Below are 15404 nucleotides of genomic sequence, written 5' to 3' on the forward strand. Positions count from 1 at the left end.
AGAGAATCTAATCACCTCCCCTTAACATTCAATGGCATTACCATCACTGTACCTCCCATTATCAACATCCTGGTGTTGACCAGAAACTGAAATGGACCAGCCATATGAATACCGTGACTACAAGGGCAGGTCAGAGGTGGTATTTCTGCAGCAAGTAACTCACCTCGACTCCCCAAAGTCAGTCCACCATCTACAAGGTACAAGTCAGGAGTGGGATGCAATGCTCTCCACTTGCCTGGACGAATGCAGCTCCAACAACACTCAAGAAACTCAACACCATCCAGGACAAAGCAGTCACTTGATTGGCACCCCATCCACCACCTTAAACTTTCACTCCCTCCACAACCGACGCACAGTGGCAGCAGTGTGTACCATCTACAAGGTGCATTGCAGCAACTCACCAATGCTCCTTCAACAGCACCTTCCAAACCCACAACCTTTACCATCTAGAAGGACAAAGGCAGAAGATGCATGGGAACATCACCACCTGCAGGTTCCCCTCCAAGCCACACACCATCCTGACTTGGAACTAGACCGTTGTTACTTCACTGTCACTGGATCAAAATCCTGGAGCTCCCTTCCTAACAGCACTGTGGGTGTACCTAAACCATGTGGACTTCAGTGGTTCAAGTAGGTGGCTCATCACCACCTTCTCAAGGTCAATTAGGGATGGGCAATAAATGCTGGACCAGCCAGTGACACCACATCTCGTGAACGAATATAAAAAATAAGGTTGCTGCTGTTTACAGATGATTAATGTTTTGTTTGTCTGTCCAAAGAAATGGCTTTACAGCAAAAATGGCTCCAGGACACAAGCTCAGTCCTCACCGGCAGTCTGTAATTCTGGTAAGGGTGAACCAAACTCCTTGGGTGTATCTACACCACATGGACTGCAGCAGTTCAAGAAGGCAGCTCACCATCACCTTCTCAAGGGCAACTAGGGATGGGCAATAAGTGCTGGCCTAGCCAGCGAAGCCCACATCCTGTGAATGAGTTAAAAAAAAAACTTTATACATTTTGAGACTTTAGGCAAAACGTTCAGACAATTTGTTAAAGAAATTATTAAATTCCAGAAAAATATTAAAAAGAAACAGTTCTTGGGTTGCTTCTAGTTCTCAGAAATATGGTGTTGTTTAATATCCTTCTCAGACATTTTAACATGTGTTTTATTTGAGTTGCAGATGAATCCTGTAATATTGCTTTGTCTGTTCCTTAAACATTAGCATTAAGGACTCAGGTACAGTGCTACAGATGACAAATTGAGTTGAAACCAAATGTAAATATTTTTCAGGATTACCATATGAGAGTCAGTTGTAACCAGTAAAGTTTAGCCAGAGGCCATATTGTTCCAAATAATCAGATGGAGGTGGGTGGTACAGTTTAGCATTTCCAACTCAGGTTGGACGAAGTCCTTGGTGTACTATCACGTGACTTCCCACTTCTAACTGCCCCACAAAGTCAACAGCCTTTTGCAGTTCTTGCACCGCCAATATTTTTGATAAAAAAAAGACTTGCAACCATATAGCACTTTTCACGACCACTGGGCATCTCAAAGTGCTTTACAGCCAAATAAGTACACTTTGAAGTGCATTCATGGTTGTAATATAGGAAATGTGACAGCCAATTTGCACACAACAGTCTCCTACAAACAACAAACCAGATAACCTCTTTTTGTGAAGTTGCTTGAGGGACAAAAATCAGCCTGGACAGCAGGGATAACTCCCCTGCTCTTTGTTGAAATGGCATCATGGGATCTTTTATATTCACTCAAGCAGGCAGATGGAGCCTCAGTTTAAACGCCTCATCCAAAAGGCAGTACCTCTGAGAGTGCAACACTCCCTGAGCACTGCAACAGAACGTTGCCTTGTACTCAAGTGCTAGAGTGGAACTTGAACCCAGCATCTTATGATTCAGAGGTGAAAATGCTATGAACCAAGCCACAGGAAACACAAGTAATAAAAAAACACAACCTCTTGCAATTTTTTTAATAGCATGAATTTTCTTCAGGGTTTTATGCTGGCAGCAGTAACCTGCTGATTGATCTGTTAATTATTGAAAACTCCAGGACAACCTTGGAAGGTTGGTAACTCGATTATAGGTAGGTAGGTGGAGGGACGGGGTGGTTGGAGAGCTAGGAAACTGTTCACTTCACACCGTCTGCAAACTCAAGCTCATTCATATTTCTGCTGCCTGTACCCTCATCGCAGGAAGTATCGTTCATCCATCAGGCTCTGACCTACATTAGCCCCTGCTCTGGCAATACCTTGATTTTAAAATTCTCATCCTTGCATTCAAATCCCTTCATGGGCTCCAGCCCTCATCCCTCCCTAACTCTGTAACCTCCTCCAGCCTTCCGTACTCCTCCGATTCTGTCCTCTTGTGCATTATGATTTTAAATCTCTCTGCCACTGGAACTGAGGAAGTCATTTGGCCTGAGCCCGTTTCTTTATTCAATGAGATACCTTTAATATCCCTTAACACACTTTGTTTGCTAAAATCTATTGATCTCAGATTTAAAAATTATTAATTGGGGACTGTCCCTAGTTTCTGGACTTCCCTCCCTAAACCCCACTTTTTCTCTGCACTTCTTCGCCTCCTTCAGAATGCTCAAGTGAACATAAAAATTTAAATTAGCACTCCTGGTGGAGTACTGAGGGAGCCCTGCACTGTCAGAGGTGCAATCTTTTGGACAAGATGTTAAACCAAGGCTCAGTCTGCTCAGTCAGGTGCATGTAAAATATTCCAGAGCACTATTTCAAAGAAGAGGGGAGTTATCCCTCGTTAAACCTCTCTACCCCTTATTCCACCCTTAAGACCCTCCTTAAGAGCCCCTTTGATCAAAGTTTTGGTCACCAGCTCTAGTATCTTATGTGGCTTGGTGCTGAATGTTGTTTGATGACTATTCCTGTGAAGTGCTATGTTAATGCCGCTGTCTAAATTCAAGTTGTTGTGGTGGCTCAACCAATATAGCTGGTATCATATTGCTGCTAAGTGACCACGCTTCAAAAAAAAAGCACTTCATTTGCTGTAAAGCACTTTAGAGCCTGATCTGATGAAAGGCGCTGTATAAATTCAATTTCTTTCTAACAATAAAACCTACTTTTTTGCTCGCCTTTCCTAATATCTCCTTACAGATGCCTCTGCCTGGGAAATTATGATAAATCTCAAGTCTTGGGGGGGGGGGGGGGAGTTATTTTTTTAAAATTTGCTCTTACCGTTACGGGCCCTATACATTATTTGGTCATTATCGCTGTTCGTGCCTTCCCTGTAAATTAGCAACAGTGCAGAAAGAGAAAAAAAGAAAAATAACTTCATGGGCTGTGGAGAACGTTTGGGACATTCCTGTACTGAGGCGGTGAAACGGGTGCTATTTGGAAATGCAGGTGTTGTTTTTGTTGTACTAGGCAGAACGTCGATTTGAAAAAATAACCGCCGCCAACCGCCCGGGTGCGCGGTTACGTAGCGCGCCGCGGCTCGGCGGGCTCTGGGTATGCAAATGTGACGTGATGGCCCGGATGTGCGGCCGCTTTGCCCTCCCTCCCCCCCCTTCCTCTTGCGGATTTACACGGCGGAGCTGGAGCGGGAGCGACAGCGGCGGGGCAGTGAGCTGGGTTTTTAAAACTGAGACTCGCGAGGGAGTAATAATTGCAAAAGAGAAAACCATCCATTTCCTTCACAAAAAAAATTAGCGCAGCAGCGGAGGAGGAGAAGGAGAAAGTGGACGAAGCCTAGTTGTTAGATCGAAATCTCTGGAAGCTTAACCTTCGGCTGCCAGGATGGTGAGCGAGCCCGTTTTGTTCTTTGGACAGGCTTTTATTAACATGGATTATTATGGTTTTCCATCTCCTTTCTCCCACCTTCCTCCTCCTCCTGTGTTAATGAGGTGTTTGCAGAAGGCGGGCGGCCATCTCAATTGCACCGCCGCAGTGTGGGCCCGGCCTGATATAGGCGCAGCCGGCGCCCGCCTGGCCTTGACCCGGCACCATTTAGATTAAACCTCTTATTTCTCCCTGCCCAACCTTTATCATCCCCTCCCGCCTTTGCTGCAGCTATGGGTTTGTTTGCATCCCATTCTGCACACCTACATTGCTTTGAGGAGCTGAAGTGCTTACAGGGTTTGTGCAGCTGGGCATTTATTTTTCTCCCTCTTTTCTTTCTCTTCCTTTCTTCCCACCCCCCCTCCCATTTTTATTACATATAAGCACACTCCAAATTATTTGGCGCATTACTTTTTGTTTTCTAATTAGATGGTTTGTAGGGGAGGTGGGTTTAAAAAAGCCATCTCGTCAGCTATTCAGAATCCCCTATCCCCAGTAACATTCAGGAAACTTCCACCCCCCCCCCCCCCCCAATAACGTTCAGGAAATCCCCTCCATTCAGGAAGCCCACTTAGTACTCACATCCACAACATTCAGGAAGCCCCCACCCCCCTCTCTTGCCATAACATTCACGGAGCGCCCCCCACCCCACTTCTCTCGCCATAAGATTCAGGAACCCGTCCCTCGCCATAACATTTTTCTTCATTAGGTGTAAAACGTGATTTCTGTGCCTTTTTTGGTAGTTACAAATAAACTTCATCCTGTGTGTGTGATAGCAAAGCTATCCGGATAGAGAGCTTTCTTGGTCTTTCAACTGAGCCAAGCCTGGAGTTGTGTGTTTATAATTTTAAATGCCTGTTTGAGATGGTATATAAAATTTTTATTATAGGTCTTTCAGCATTGAGTTGAAATTAAATTTAAAATGGGGAGGGAAAGGTATTGGCTAGTATTCAAAAAAGATTAGCAAGTAGCAGTTGTGGTGGTTTAACCTAGAGGTCAGCGAGGTGTATTAATCTCAAGTTCAAACTAGATGATTTATCTCCCATAGTTGTACAGTAAAGTGAAAATACATCAGATACTGCAAGTCTAAAACAGAAAATGCTGAAATCATTCAGCAGGTCAGTCAGCATCTGTGGAAAGAACAAGCAAGTTTCAGGCATAGATTTCTCACCAGAACTTCTATACAAAATCTTTTCTGAAATTGTAAAGCTTCAGATAATGGGGGCTGTAACTTGCCTTATTTTATATGCACACTGTTTATTTTTAAATAAAGCTACAATTTTTTTCATAATACTCCTATTGGTTTTGAGATTTTTCTGTGTATAGAAGCAAGAAAAAAATCCTGTTTCTTGTGACGATTTTCTATTCCGTGATTTTAAAGATAGGGGTTGATATATTGTAAACCCCATTTTATAATAGAATAATTTAAGAAGTAATCAGACATTGTGATGGTTTGGATCTTTTTAGAAAGTTGAACTAAAATGGCTTGAACAACTTCCCTATCTTTATTTGATGTAGAAAATCTGTGATCTGACATTCATTGGCCATTTTACACCTGATGTCTTTACTGATTGTTAGAAAATGTATTTTTTGTCAGTGTTTTGAAATATTCGAACTCTAGACAAAAGCAGTGTAACTTGTCACAATGACAAATCGATCAAGTAATTTTCTTAATTTGAAACCACAGACGTTTATTTGACTGACAGAAACAAGCAGCTGCAAATGTTACTGTAAATCTAATTAACTATTACAGAAATTAGATGTTGTGGCTCAAATGTGTAAACTGGAGAGGGAAAGGTGTTGGCATGTGTAAACTGGATTTTGTATGGAAAAACAAAATACCTGGTGGGAGAGTCAAATGGTGCCTCCTTTGGGAAATGATTCACTAAGTTGAATGGGTGCTTGGGGAATTGGATCCACCTTCGCTTCTTAAAACTCTGGGGACCCCATGAGATCTGATATTCACTTCTGCAGGACTTGCTCTTGCTAAGAACACTTGATGATTGATGGGTGAATTGAATAAGAATTAGACTCTTAAGTTTCTCTGGTGGGTGAACAAATCTGAGCCAATTGACCATCTTCATCCTTGTCTCCATTGTGATATTATCTGAGAGCACAAATACATTCTTTCCTGCTGGGGAGAGCCGATCAATAATGTGAACTTGCCTATAGTTTATTTTCCTCCATAGCCTAGGAGTGCTGAGTTAAGTTATTGCCGAACTGATGATACTCTTACTGAAACCAGGTACTTGAGGGCACATGTTAGAAATTGGACTTGGAACCTTGCTGGTCTGTGTGACCCATGACTGCACTGAGAAGAATATTTGCCAGCTAGGCTATTGGAATTATGACTATTTTTGTAATTTGTATTTTGATTTTTGTATTTGAACATGTACAAAGTCCTCAGACATGCTGCTGCACTTTTCTGCAACTCCTCGCTCAACTGTCATGCTTCTGTCTTGGCTCTATAATTAAATGGCCCTATCCAAAGTTACATCTGGCATCTTTTGTAGCTAGTCATGGTGCATTTTCCCATTTATGTCATTCTTAATCTTTCTGCCTGCCATGCCATCCTACCCCAACATCTCTCCTTTTCCAGCTCAGAGGGTTTCCCTTGATTGGTGTCTTCATCAACAACTCTTTCAGCTCCCATACCATTGCCACAGGAGTCTCCCAAGGATCATTCCTTGCTCGCCTTCTTTCCCTTATGTACAAACAACCATTGACAACATCATCCAGAGATGCGGGGTAGACTTCCCATGTATAATGACAAAACCCACTTCTATCTCTTGACCTTCTGTTGCTGTTGTGCTGAAAGATTGTTAGTCCGACATCCAGTTGTGGATGAGCTGACATTTCCTCCAGTTTAACTATTATAATTGAAGCAATTGTCACCCCACCCTCCACTCAAACTACATTTGCCACTGATTTCATCTACAACCTGGCTATTGTCTCTGAATGAGACTGCAATCTGAACTGTTTTTGTTTCCAAATTTGATGTGAGTAGACAATATGACCTTGAATTTCCGAAAAATAGTATAGACTAGTGTGTGATGTATACGTTGTTTTTGGCTTTGGAGAGCGCTTGCTGGTGAATTTATAAAATTGACAGGTGCGTTACTGGAGGAAAGATAACTCTGCAAACATTTTGCAATTCTGCAATTCCTCCTCCTGTAGCTTTTAGGTTAATTTAGTTAGCAGCTGAAAATTAGTCTTGGGACTTGCATTTATATAGTGCCTTTTGTGACCTTGGAGATATCCTAAAATGCTTTGCAGCCAGTGAAGTACTTGGTGTGGTCACTGTTATAACGTAGGGGGAAACCTTGCACACAGCAAGGTTCCTTGAGCAGCAGTTTGATACACACCCAGATAATCTATTTTAATGGTGGTTGAGAGAAAAATGTTGGCCAGGGCAAAGGGACAACTCTCATGCCCTTCTTTGAATAGTGCAATGGGATCTTTTACCACCACCTGAGAGAGAATTTGGGATCTTTGTTTAATGTCCCATCAAAAAGACAGTACCCTGGATGTGCAGCATTCCCTTGGCTCTTCCTTGAAGTGTCATTCTTGAGTATATGCTCAAATCCTGTAGTGAGACTTGATCAGACAACCTTCTGATTCAGGCAAGGCTGACATTTAAACTGAGAGTATGTGAAATGTAGACCTACAGAAACTATTTACTTTATCAATGCAACGTTAATTTGGTTTTGCACTGCATTAATCCCAAATTTTGTAATTAAAGTTTCCATTATTATCCATGATGACCAGACCTGCTATCTACTAATTAATGGATATTTATTTTTAAATGATTGACTTTGGACACCAATTTGTAAATTATGATTACCTTTGGCTTAGAGTGTCAGGCTTTGTTGAAATACATCCTTTTGAAAATTTTAGACTGGTGCCTTTTGAAGTCCTTGTTCCTGTTTCTTTCCTTTCAGCCACTGCAGTATTTTCCTCATATCCCTTGAATGAATATCAAGTTATACTTCAAAGCTAGAAGTTAGTGGTATTGTTTAAAATGTATATTAGCTACCACTTGAGATTATGTTGGATTTGAAACCGTACTGATGTAGCAGTTGTAAAATAAAACTAGAACTTGCATTTATGGTGCAGCCAGTGCCATTGACCATATTTTGATAAAATATTTGAATTTTTAAAAATTCATTCACAGGATGAGAGATTTGATGGCTGGGCCAGCATTTATTGCCCACCCCTAGTTGCCTTTGAGAAGGTGGTGGTGCTTTCTCGAACTGCTGCAGTCCATGTGATGTAGGTACACCCACAGTGTTGTTAGGAAGGGAGTTCCAGGATTTTGACCCAGTGATAGTGAAGGAACGGCGATATATTTCCAAGTCAGGATGGTGAGTGACTTGGAGGGGAATTTACAGGTGGTGGTGTCCCCATTATCTGCTGCCCTTGTCCTTCTAGCTGGTAGTGGTCGTGGGTTTGGAAGGTGCTGTCTAAGAAGCCTTGATGAATTCCTGCAGTGCATACTCAACAGGATAGTCACTGATGTGGAGTGAACAAACAAATCTGCATTTGGGGTATAGAATTGTTAACATGTTTGTTCTTTCCTTGGGTTCTAACTGACTGACTGACTGTTCCCTGCATTTTCTGTCTTATTTCAGATTTCCACCCATTATCAATTTGTTTTTAGTTTTCTCCAAGAGTCCATCTGCTACAAGATGTAATTAATAAAGGATAGATAGAAACTTCTGCTGAGTTTGCATTGGGGTTTGCAGAGATGCCTAAGTCATTAATTTGGCAACTGAGATTTGAAGGTTTTAAAGTGTGGAATCGCATTAGGATAAGTTGAATTCTGAATTTGCTTTTCAATGTGGGCAGAAACCTTGGTAGATTTTAATGTATAACAATTGTTTATTCGAGCCTTTCTAGTTTTTTTTGTGTTGAACGGGTACTAAGTGCTTGATTGTACATTTGTAGAAAACTGTGTAAACAACTTACTGAGAGACTGGCAACTGTACAAAAATTGACTCATGAGTAGTGTGCTGTGTAGGGTAGCAAAATTGATTATGATTACGTAGTTTTGTACACCTGGAATAATGGGAGTGAGTAAATTATTTGGAAAGCAGCTCTAATGAAAGGAATGATTCACTGCAGGGGTGGGGGGGAAGGGGGTAGTTGCATAAAGATTTTGAACATGGTTGCAGAATTACTTTTATTTTTTTGAAACACTTAAAAAAAAATATTTGCAAGCCACGTGGCTGCCAAAAGCAGGCTATATGCTGCCAGTTATGAACAGTGAACATGGTATTTTGCTCATACCTCTTAAAATCCCCCCTCCCCTCATACCTTTTCTAATCTTAAGGGAGTAAATATGATGTTCCAAAATGCTTTGCAGCCAATGAAGTGCTCTTTGAATTATGGTGACTGTTGTAAAATAGGGAAACCCTGTGCATTGCTAGGTCCCATAAGCAGCAAATGGGTATATGCCCACTTAATCTGTTTATCTGATCTTGAAATACTTGTTAAGTTTTTTGGGACGACATTAAGCCTCGAGGCTTCGACAGATGCTGATATGCTGCGACACAGTTCTGCAGGTGTCAGCTGCCCAATGGCTTACCTTGCCCAACTAATCATTTTCAGATGTGTGCTAATTATTGAATGATAGGATGTCTGGAAGGAATACAGACAAAACTGTCCTTTCTCTGTCTAAATGTTCAAGTGGTGGTGATGGGGTACGATACTTAATGCATAGAATAAGCAAGAAGCATGCATATTTTCTTTGTCCCAAAACCCAGAACTCTGCTCATTATATTGACTACTGCTGCCCCTGGTGAGATCTGCTAGCTCAGCACAAATTAAGGTTTGACCCTAGGACTTTCCTTTATCATCAGTGTTGAATTAAGCCATGAAATCAGTCAATCAAGTCAAAGGAGTTGCTACTTTTTTTAGTACTTGTAAATATTTTTCAGATAATGATTCAGTGCTTTGCAGGGCTGATGTACATTCCCACTTCTCAGTTTGGATTGAATGGAATGCAAGTTGGGGCATGAGAGACTCTGGCAGGTTTTCCTGTTCAGTGTGTCTAGAGTAAGGAATAGTAGTTAAGGAATTGTAAGAGACTCTTGTAACAGCTGAGTCTTTAATTTCTTTCAATTGGTTGTGCAGCCTTTTGAGTTTTGTTTGTTGGTTCTGCAGATGCTCATCTGTTGCTAGCTATAAGTTTGGAACCCAGATTGTTCAATTCTTCAAACATTTTTTAGAATGATTGGTTAATTTTAAATATCCTGTCATCCGTGTGTCAGAGCTACTATCTCAGAACTGAACAGACATGGAAAACTGAAGGTACTGTTTTTCTTGATGGAATATAATGCCAAAATAACGCAGGACTGAAGTCACCAAGTAGGCTCTCGAGGTTTTCCTCTCAAATTCTGGAAAACTTGTTTGACACTCCATACTATTTGTTTTGTTAATTCCATAGGTCGTTTGATAAATAGTTAAGCTGAGTGATCTGTAAATTTAAGTGAACAAGTCTGCATTATTTTGCATTCAAGACCTTTGAGGTTTTGTAGGCAACCTTTACTGTTTTGTAGCTGAATAAAACTTTGATGCATCAATGGCATCAAACGTGTTTGTGATTTAATAGCCTTTATCTTTATGAAACCTATCTACTTAACAAATTCTGTGTAGTTTAACCGCTGATGCAATGTTTCTTTTCCTCCATTTCTCGCTCTGTGAACCCTGGGCCACATTGCTATGCTGTCAAGCACTCTTCTTGCTTCCATCATGCCAAAAAGGTGTAATTAACATTTGGTCTGAAAGTATATTTGTCAATGTATATTAGATTAGTCCTTCTTGCAGTGTCCACAGTGAAACCACTCTGTGCTTTTCTGGCTGACCTGCTTTGTTTCATTCAATTCCTTTTCTCAAAATATAAGCTTAATCTTCAGAACATTCTTTTCTATCTATCTAGGTCAAAATGCTGTCTTCAGGTGCAACCTCAGAGGACAAAATTTATTGGGTGCCTCTCACAGTTCAGGGAGACAGAGCTTTAAAATTTCACTTCTGTATCAATGCCATTTGCTGAAATCCAAGTGGCAGCACTATTTTGTAGTTAGTGGCTATTTTAGTTGGCATTTGTCCAGTGCATTCCTTTCCTTGGTTTCACCTAGTTCTGTTGAAGGTTCATGAGGACTCGAAACGTCAACTCTTCTCTTCTCCGCCGATGCTGCCAGACCTGCTGAGTTTTTCCAGGTAATTCTGTTTTTGTTTTGGATTTCCACCATCTGCAGTTTTTTGTTTTTATCTCTATATTATTATTTGTCCAGTGCAATGCTTCAGCTAACTGATATCTTTGCACTGTTGGCAAGCAGTGCTTGCCTTAGTTGTTGGGCCCAATCATAAGATAAGATGATGTGACTAACATCTTTCTATGGCTCTTATTGTTAAACATCTGACAGCTCATAGAATTGGCTGAAATTGTTCCCTCCCTTCCGCCACACCCCCCCTCCCAAAAAAGGGTTTGCCCTCATTGATTCACAAGTCTAAGAAAGAGAAGTGGTATTGTTTAGGGCTTATCTGAAGTGAGGCCTTATCTGCAGTATTGTATCTCTGAAAATGAATGGGGCATAATAGGATCAACCCGGGTTTGGAGAACGTGTATGTGAAAATATTCTTTGAGGACTGGAGGACACAACCTAAATATAATTAGAAAGAGAATATGGAATTTAGGCAACTTTTTTCAGCAGGAAGCTCAGAATTGTGGAGCAGGTTATCAGTGGGGTGAGAACAGATTTACAGTAGGGTAGATGGAGCCATTGGCCAAAACACTGCTAAATGTTAAAGGATATTTTATATATGGTTAATTTTAAAAAACAGTCAACTTTTGTGATGGGAAGATTTTGCACTTGATTTCCTAGTACATGTCTACATGGCTTGGTAAATCTGCTGTAACAGCAGTTTTAAGAAATGCAATTTAGTTTGGTAAAATACTTTTTTCAGATTTGAGTGGGACATTTTAACTTCATTTGACTTGGATGGTGTGGAAATGTTTTTTTTATTTAATTCAAACAAAGGGTGAACTGGCAAATGGAAGCTATACTTTGGTTTTGTCATGCATGCTGACAGGCCTCATTTACATATGATTTTGTAAATCAATTTTTTTCAACTTGTGCTCAGCTATTGAGTTTGAAAACTAACATTTGAGTAGCTTTATTGGGCAATTTTAAATCTTAATTGAATTTGGGATTAGGGCATAGTCAGACAGCACTGTGTACGCTATGCGTTTTGCTTTCAGCTTGGAGCAAAATGTTTGTACCTGCATACTGAGATTATTTGGCTGACGTCCAATCAAGAGTTAGTATACACGGTTTACATGGAGCATGGAATTACTCTTTCATTTTGGATGTGATCCAAATTAAAACCTTTCCATTTGCTTCCGCTTTGCTTCGATGGGTACTGAGATGGCTGACAAATCAAAGGCGTGATTTGCAGACTGTGCAACCTTTGGGGCAGGTGGTGCTTGAAGGGTCAGACAGGTGAGATGTTTGGAGGTTTTTTTTACTCGTTCATGGGATGTGTGCATCACTGGCTAGGCCAGCATTTATTTCCCATCCCCAGTTGCCCTTGAGAAAGTGTTGGTGAGATGCCTTCTTGAACCGCTGCAGTCCATGTGGTGTAGGTACATCGAGTGCTTTTGGGAGGGAGTGCCAGGATTTTGACCCAGCAACAGTTGAAGGAACGGTGATATATTTCTAAGACAGGATGGTGAGTGGCTTGGATGGGAACTTGCAGACAGTGGTGTTTCCGTGTGTCTGCTGCCCTTGTCCTTCTAGATGCTAGTAGTTTTGGGTTTTGGAAGGTAATGTCTAAGGAGCCTAGGTGAATTCTTGCAGTGCATCTTGTAGATGGTACACACTTCTAGCACTGTGTGTCGATGGTGGAGAGAGTGAATGTTTGTGGACAGGGTGTCAGTCAAGCAGGCTGCTTTGTCCCTGGATGGTGTCAAGCTTCTTGATTGTTGTGGGAGATGCACTCATCCAGGCAGGTGGGGAGTATTCAATCACACTCCTGACCTGTGCTTTGTAGATGGTGGACAGGCTTTGGAGATTCAAGTGAGTTACTCGCTGCAGGATTCCTAGCCTCTGCCCTGCCCTTGTAGCCACAGTATTTTATGGCTAGTCTAGTTCAATTTTTGGTCAATGTAATCCCCCAGAATGTTGATGGTGGGTGATTCAGTGATGGTAATGCCATTGAATGTCATGGGGCGATGGTTAGATTCTATCTTGGAGATGGTCATTGCCTGGCACTTGTGTGCCACGAATGTTACTTGCCACTTGTCAGCCCAAGCCTGGATATTGTCCAGGTCTTGCTGCATTTGGAAATGGGCTGCTTCAGCATCTGAGAAGCTGAGAATGCTGCTGAACATTGTGCAATCATCAGCAAACAACCTTATGATAGAGAGCTTCTGACCTTATGATAGAAGGAAGGTAATTGATGAAGCAGCTGAAGAGGGTTGGGCCAAGGACGCTACCCTGAGGAACTCCTGCAGTGATGTCGTGGAGATGATTGACCTCCAACAACCACAACCATCTTCCTTTGTGCTCGGTATGACTCCAACCAGCAGAGGGTTTTCCTCCTGATACCCATTGACTCCAGTTTTGCCTTGGCTCCTTGATGACACACTCAGTTAAATGTTGCTTTGATGTCAAGGCTAGTTGCTCTCACCTCACCTCTGGAGTTCAGCTCTTTTGTCCATGTTTGAACCAAGGCTGTAATTAGGTCAGGAGCTGAGTGACGCTGCCGAAACCCGAACTGAGCGTACATGAGCAGGTTATTGCTAAGCAAGTGCTGCTTGATAGCATTGTTGATGACCCTTTCCATCACTTTACTGATGATCGGAAGTAGACTGATAGGGCAGTAATTGGCCGGGTTGGATTTGTCCTGCTTTTTGTGTACAGAACATACCTGGACAATTTTCCACATAGCTGGGCAGATACCAGTGTTGTAGCTGTACTGGAACAGCTTGATAAGGGCGTGGCAAATTCTGGAGCACAAATGTTCAGTACTATTGCCGGAATATTGTCAGGACCTCTAGCCTTTGCAGTATTCAGTGCCTTCAGTCGTTTGTTGATATCACATGGAGTGGATTGAATTGGCTGAAGACTGGCATCTGTGATGCAGAGGACCTCTGGAGGAGGAGGAGGCCGAGATGGATCATAAATGCGGCACTCCTGGCTGATGATTGTTGCAAATGCTTCAGCCTTATCTTTTACACTGATGTGCTGGGCTCTCCCATCATTGAAGATGGGGATATTTATGGATCCTCCTCCTCCAGTGAGTTGTTTAATTTTCCACCACCACTCACAACTGGATGTGGCAGGACCGCAGCTTACCTGATGGACATACAAGTAGCCCTGTGTTGTACCTTCACCAAGTTGCCACCTCATATTTAGGTATGCCTGGTGCTGCTCCTGGCTTGCCCTCCTGCACTCTTCATTGAACCAGGGTTGACCCCCTGGCATGGTGGTAATGGTACAGTGGGGGATATGCCGGGCCATGGAGTCACTGAATGTGGTCGAGTGCAGTTCTGCTGTTGATGGCCCATAGTGCCTCATGGATGCCCAGTCTTGAATTGCTAGATCAGTTTGAAATCTAGCTCATTTAGCACAGTGGTCGTGCCACACAACATAATAGAGAGTATAGTCAATGTGAAGATAGGATTTCGTCTCAATAAGGACGCTGAGGTGGTCACTCCACTGAAACTTGTCATGGACAAATGCATCTGCAGCAGGCAGGTTGAGGTCACGTATGTTTTTCCCTCTTGTTGGTTCCCTCATCACCTGCCGCAGACCCAGTCTAGCAGCTACGTCCTTTAGAACTCAGCCAGCTCAGTCTGTAGTAGTGCTACTGAGCCACTCTTGGTGATGGACGTTGGAAGTGTACTCTCTCTGACACTTCAACTTTGCCTCTGTGTGTTCCCAACAAAGTCTCTTGATGTGATTGATGCCTTCCTGAATGAACCACCTCCATTTTGGGGGGGGGTCGCAAGCCAGTTAGGGATGTTTGATCGCTTCAGGGATGTTTTCAGGACATCTGAAAAGCGCTTCCTCGGTCCTCCTGTGAGTCTCCTGCCATGTCTGAGTTCTGAGCAGAACAATTGCATCAGGAATCTTGTGTCTGGCATATAAATGATGTCTTGCCCAGCAGAGCTGGTTTTGGGGGAATTAATGCCTTGATGCTGGGGGTGTTGGTTTGGGAAAAGCGCTGCTGTTGGGCTGCCGTTCTTGCCACTGGATTTGGAGGATTTTCTGAAGCACTGCCAGTGGTACTTCTCCAGAGCTTCGGGGTGTCTGTTGTAGGTCTTGCAAGCCTCTGAAGCATATAGGAGCAGAGGGATCACTGCTGCCTGGTACAGTATGACTTTAGTCATGGGTTTGAAAGCATGTCGCTAATGACCGCTGTGGTAGTTTTGGTGATTTGGGGAGGGTGGATTCAAAGGAGGAGTTGTGCAAGAAGGCTGTGCACATCAGAAATGATGACTCATTCAAGGACCTTAGAAGTGATGGTAACTTAAAAATTGAGTAGTAGTTGGAGAGGGGAGGAAGAGGGTGTCAAGTG

The 15404-nt window shown here is 42.4% G+C and overlaps 1 protein-coding gene across 2 annotated transcripts in view; it reads left to right on the forward strand.

The window, feature by feature from the left end:
- Positions 1-3539: 3539 nt before the first annotated feature.
- The window catches only part of LOC121292586 (calcineurin subunit B type 1), a 63007-nt gene continuing 51142 nt past the window's right edge, over positions 3540-15404 (forward strand). For both annotated transcript variants that reach the window (XM_041214744.1, XM_041214754.1), the window contains exon 1: positions 3540-3779. Coding sequence is in view for 1 of the 2 variants with exons in the window: in XM_041214754.1 (XP_041070688.1) it covers positions 3777-3779 (3 nt within the window). In the remaining variant the exon portion in view is untranslated. The remainder of the gene's footprint in view (positions 3780-15404) is intronic.

The sequence above is a fragment of the Carcharodon carcharias genome, chromosome 2, assembly GCF_017639515.1.
Source record: "Carcharodon carcharias isolate sCarCar2 chromosome 2, sCarCar2.pri, whole genome shotgun sequence".
Classification (NCBI taxonomy): domain Eukaryota; kingdom Metazoa; phylum Chordata; class Chondrichthyes; order Lamniformes; family Lamnidae; genus Carcharodon; species Carcharodon carcharias.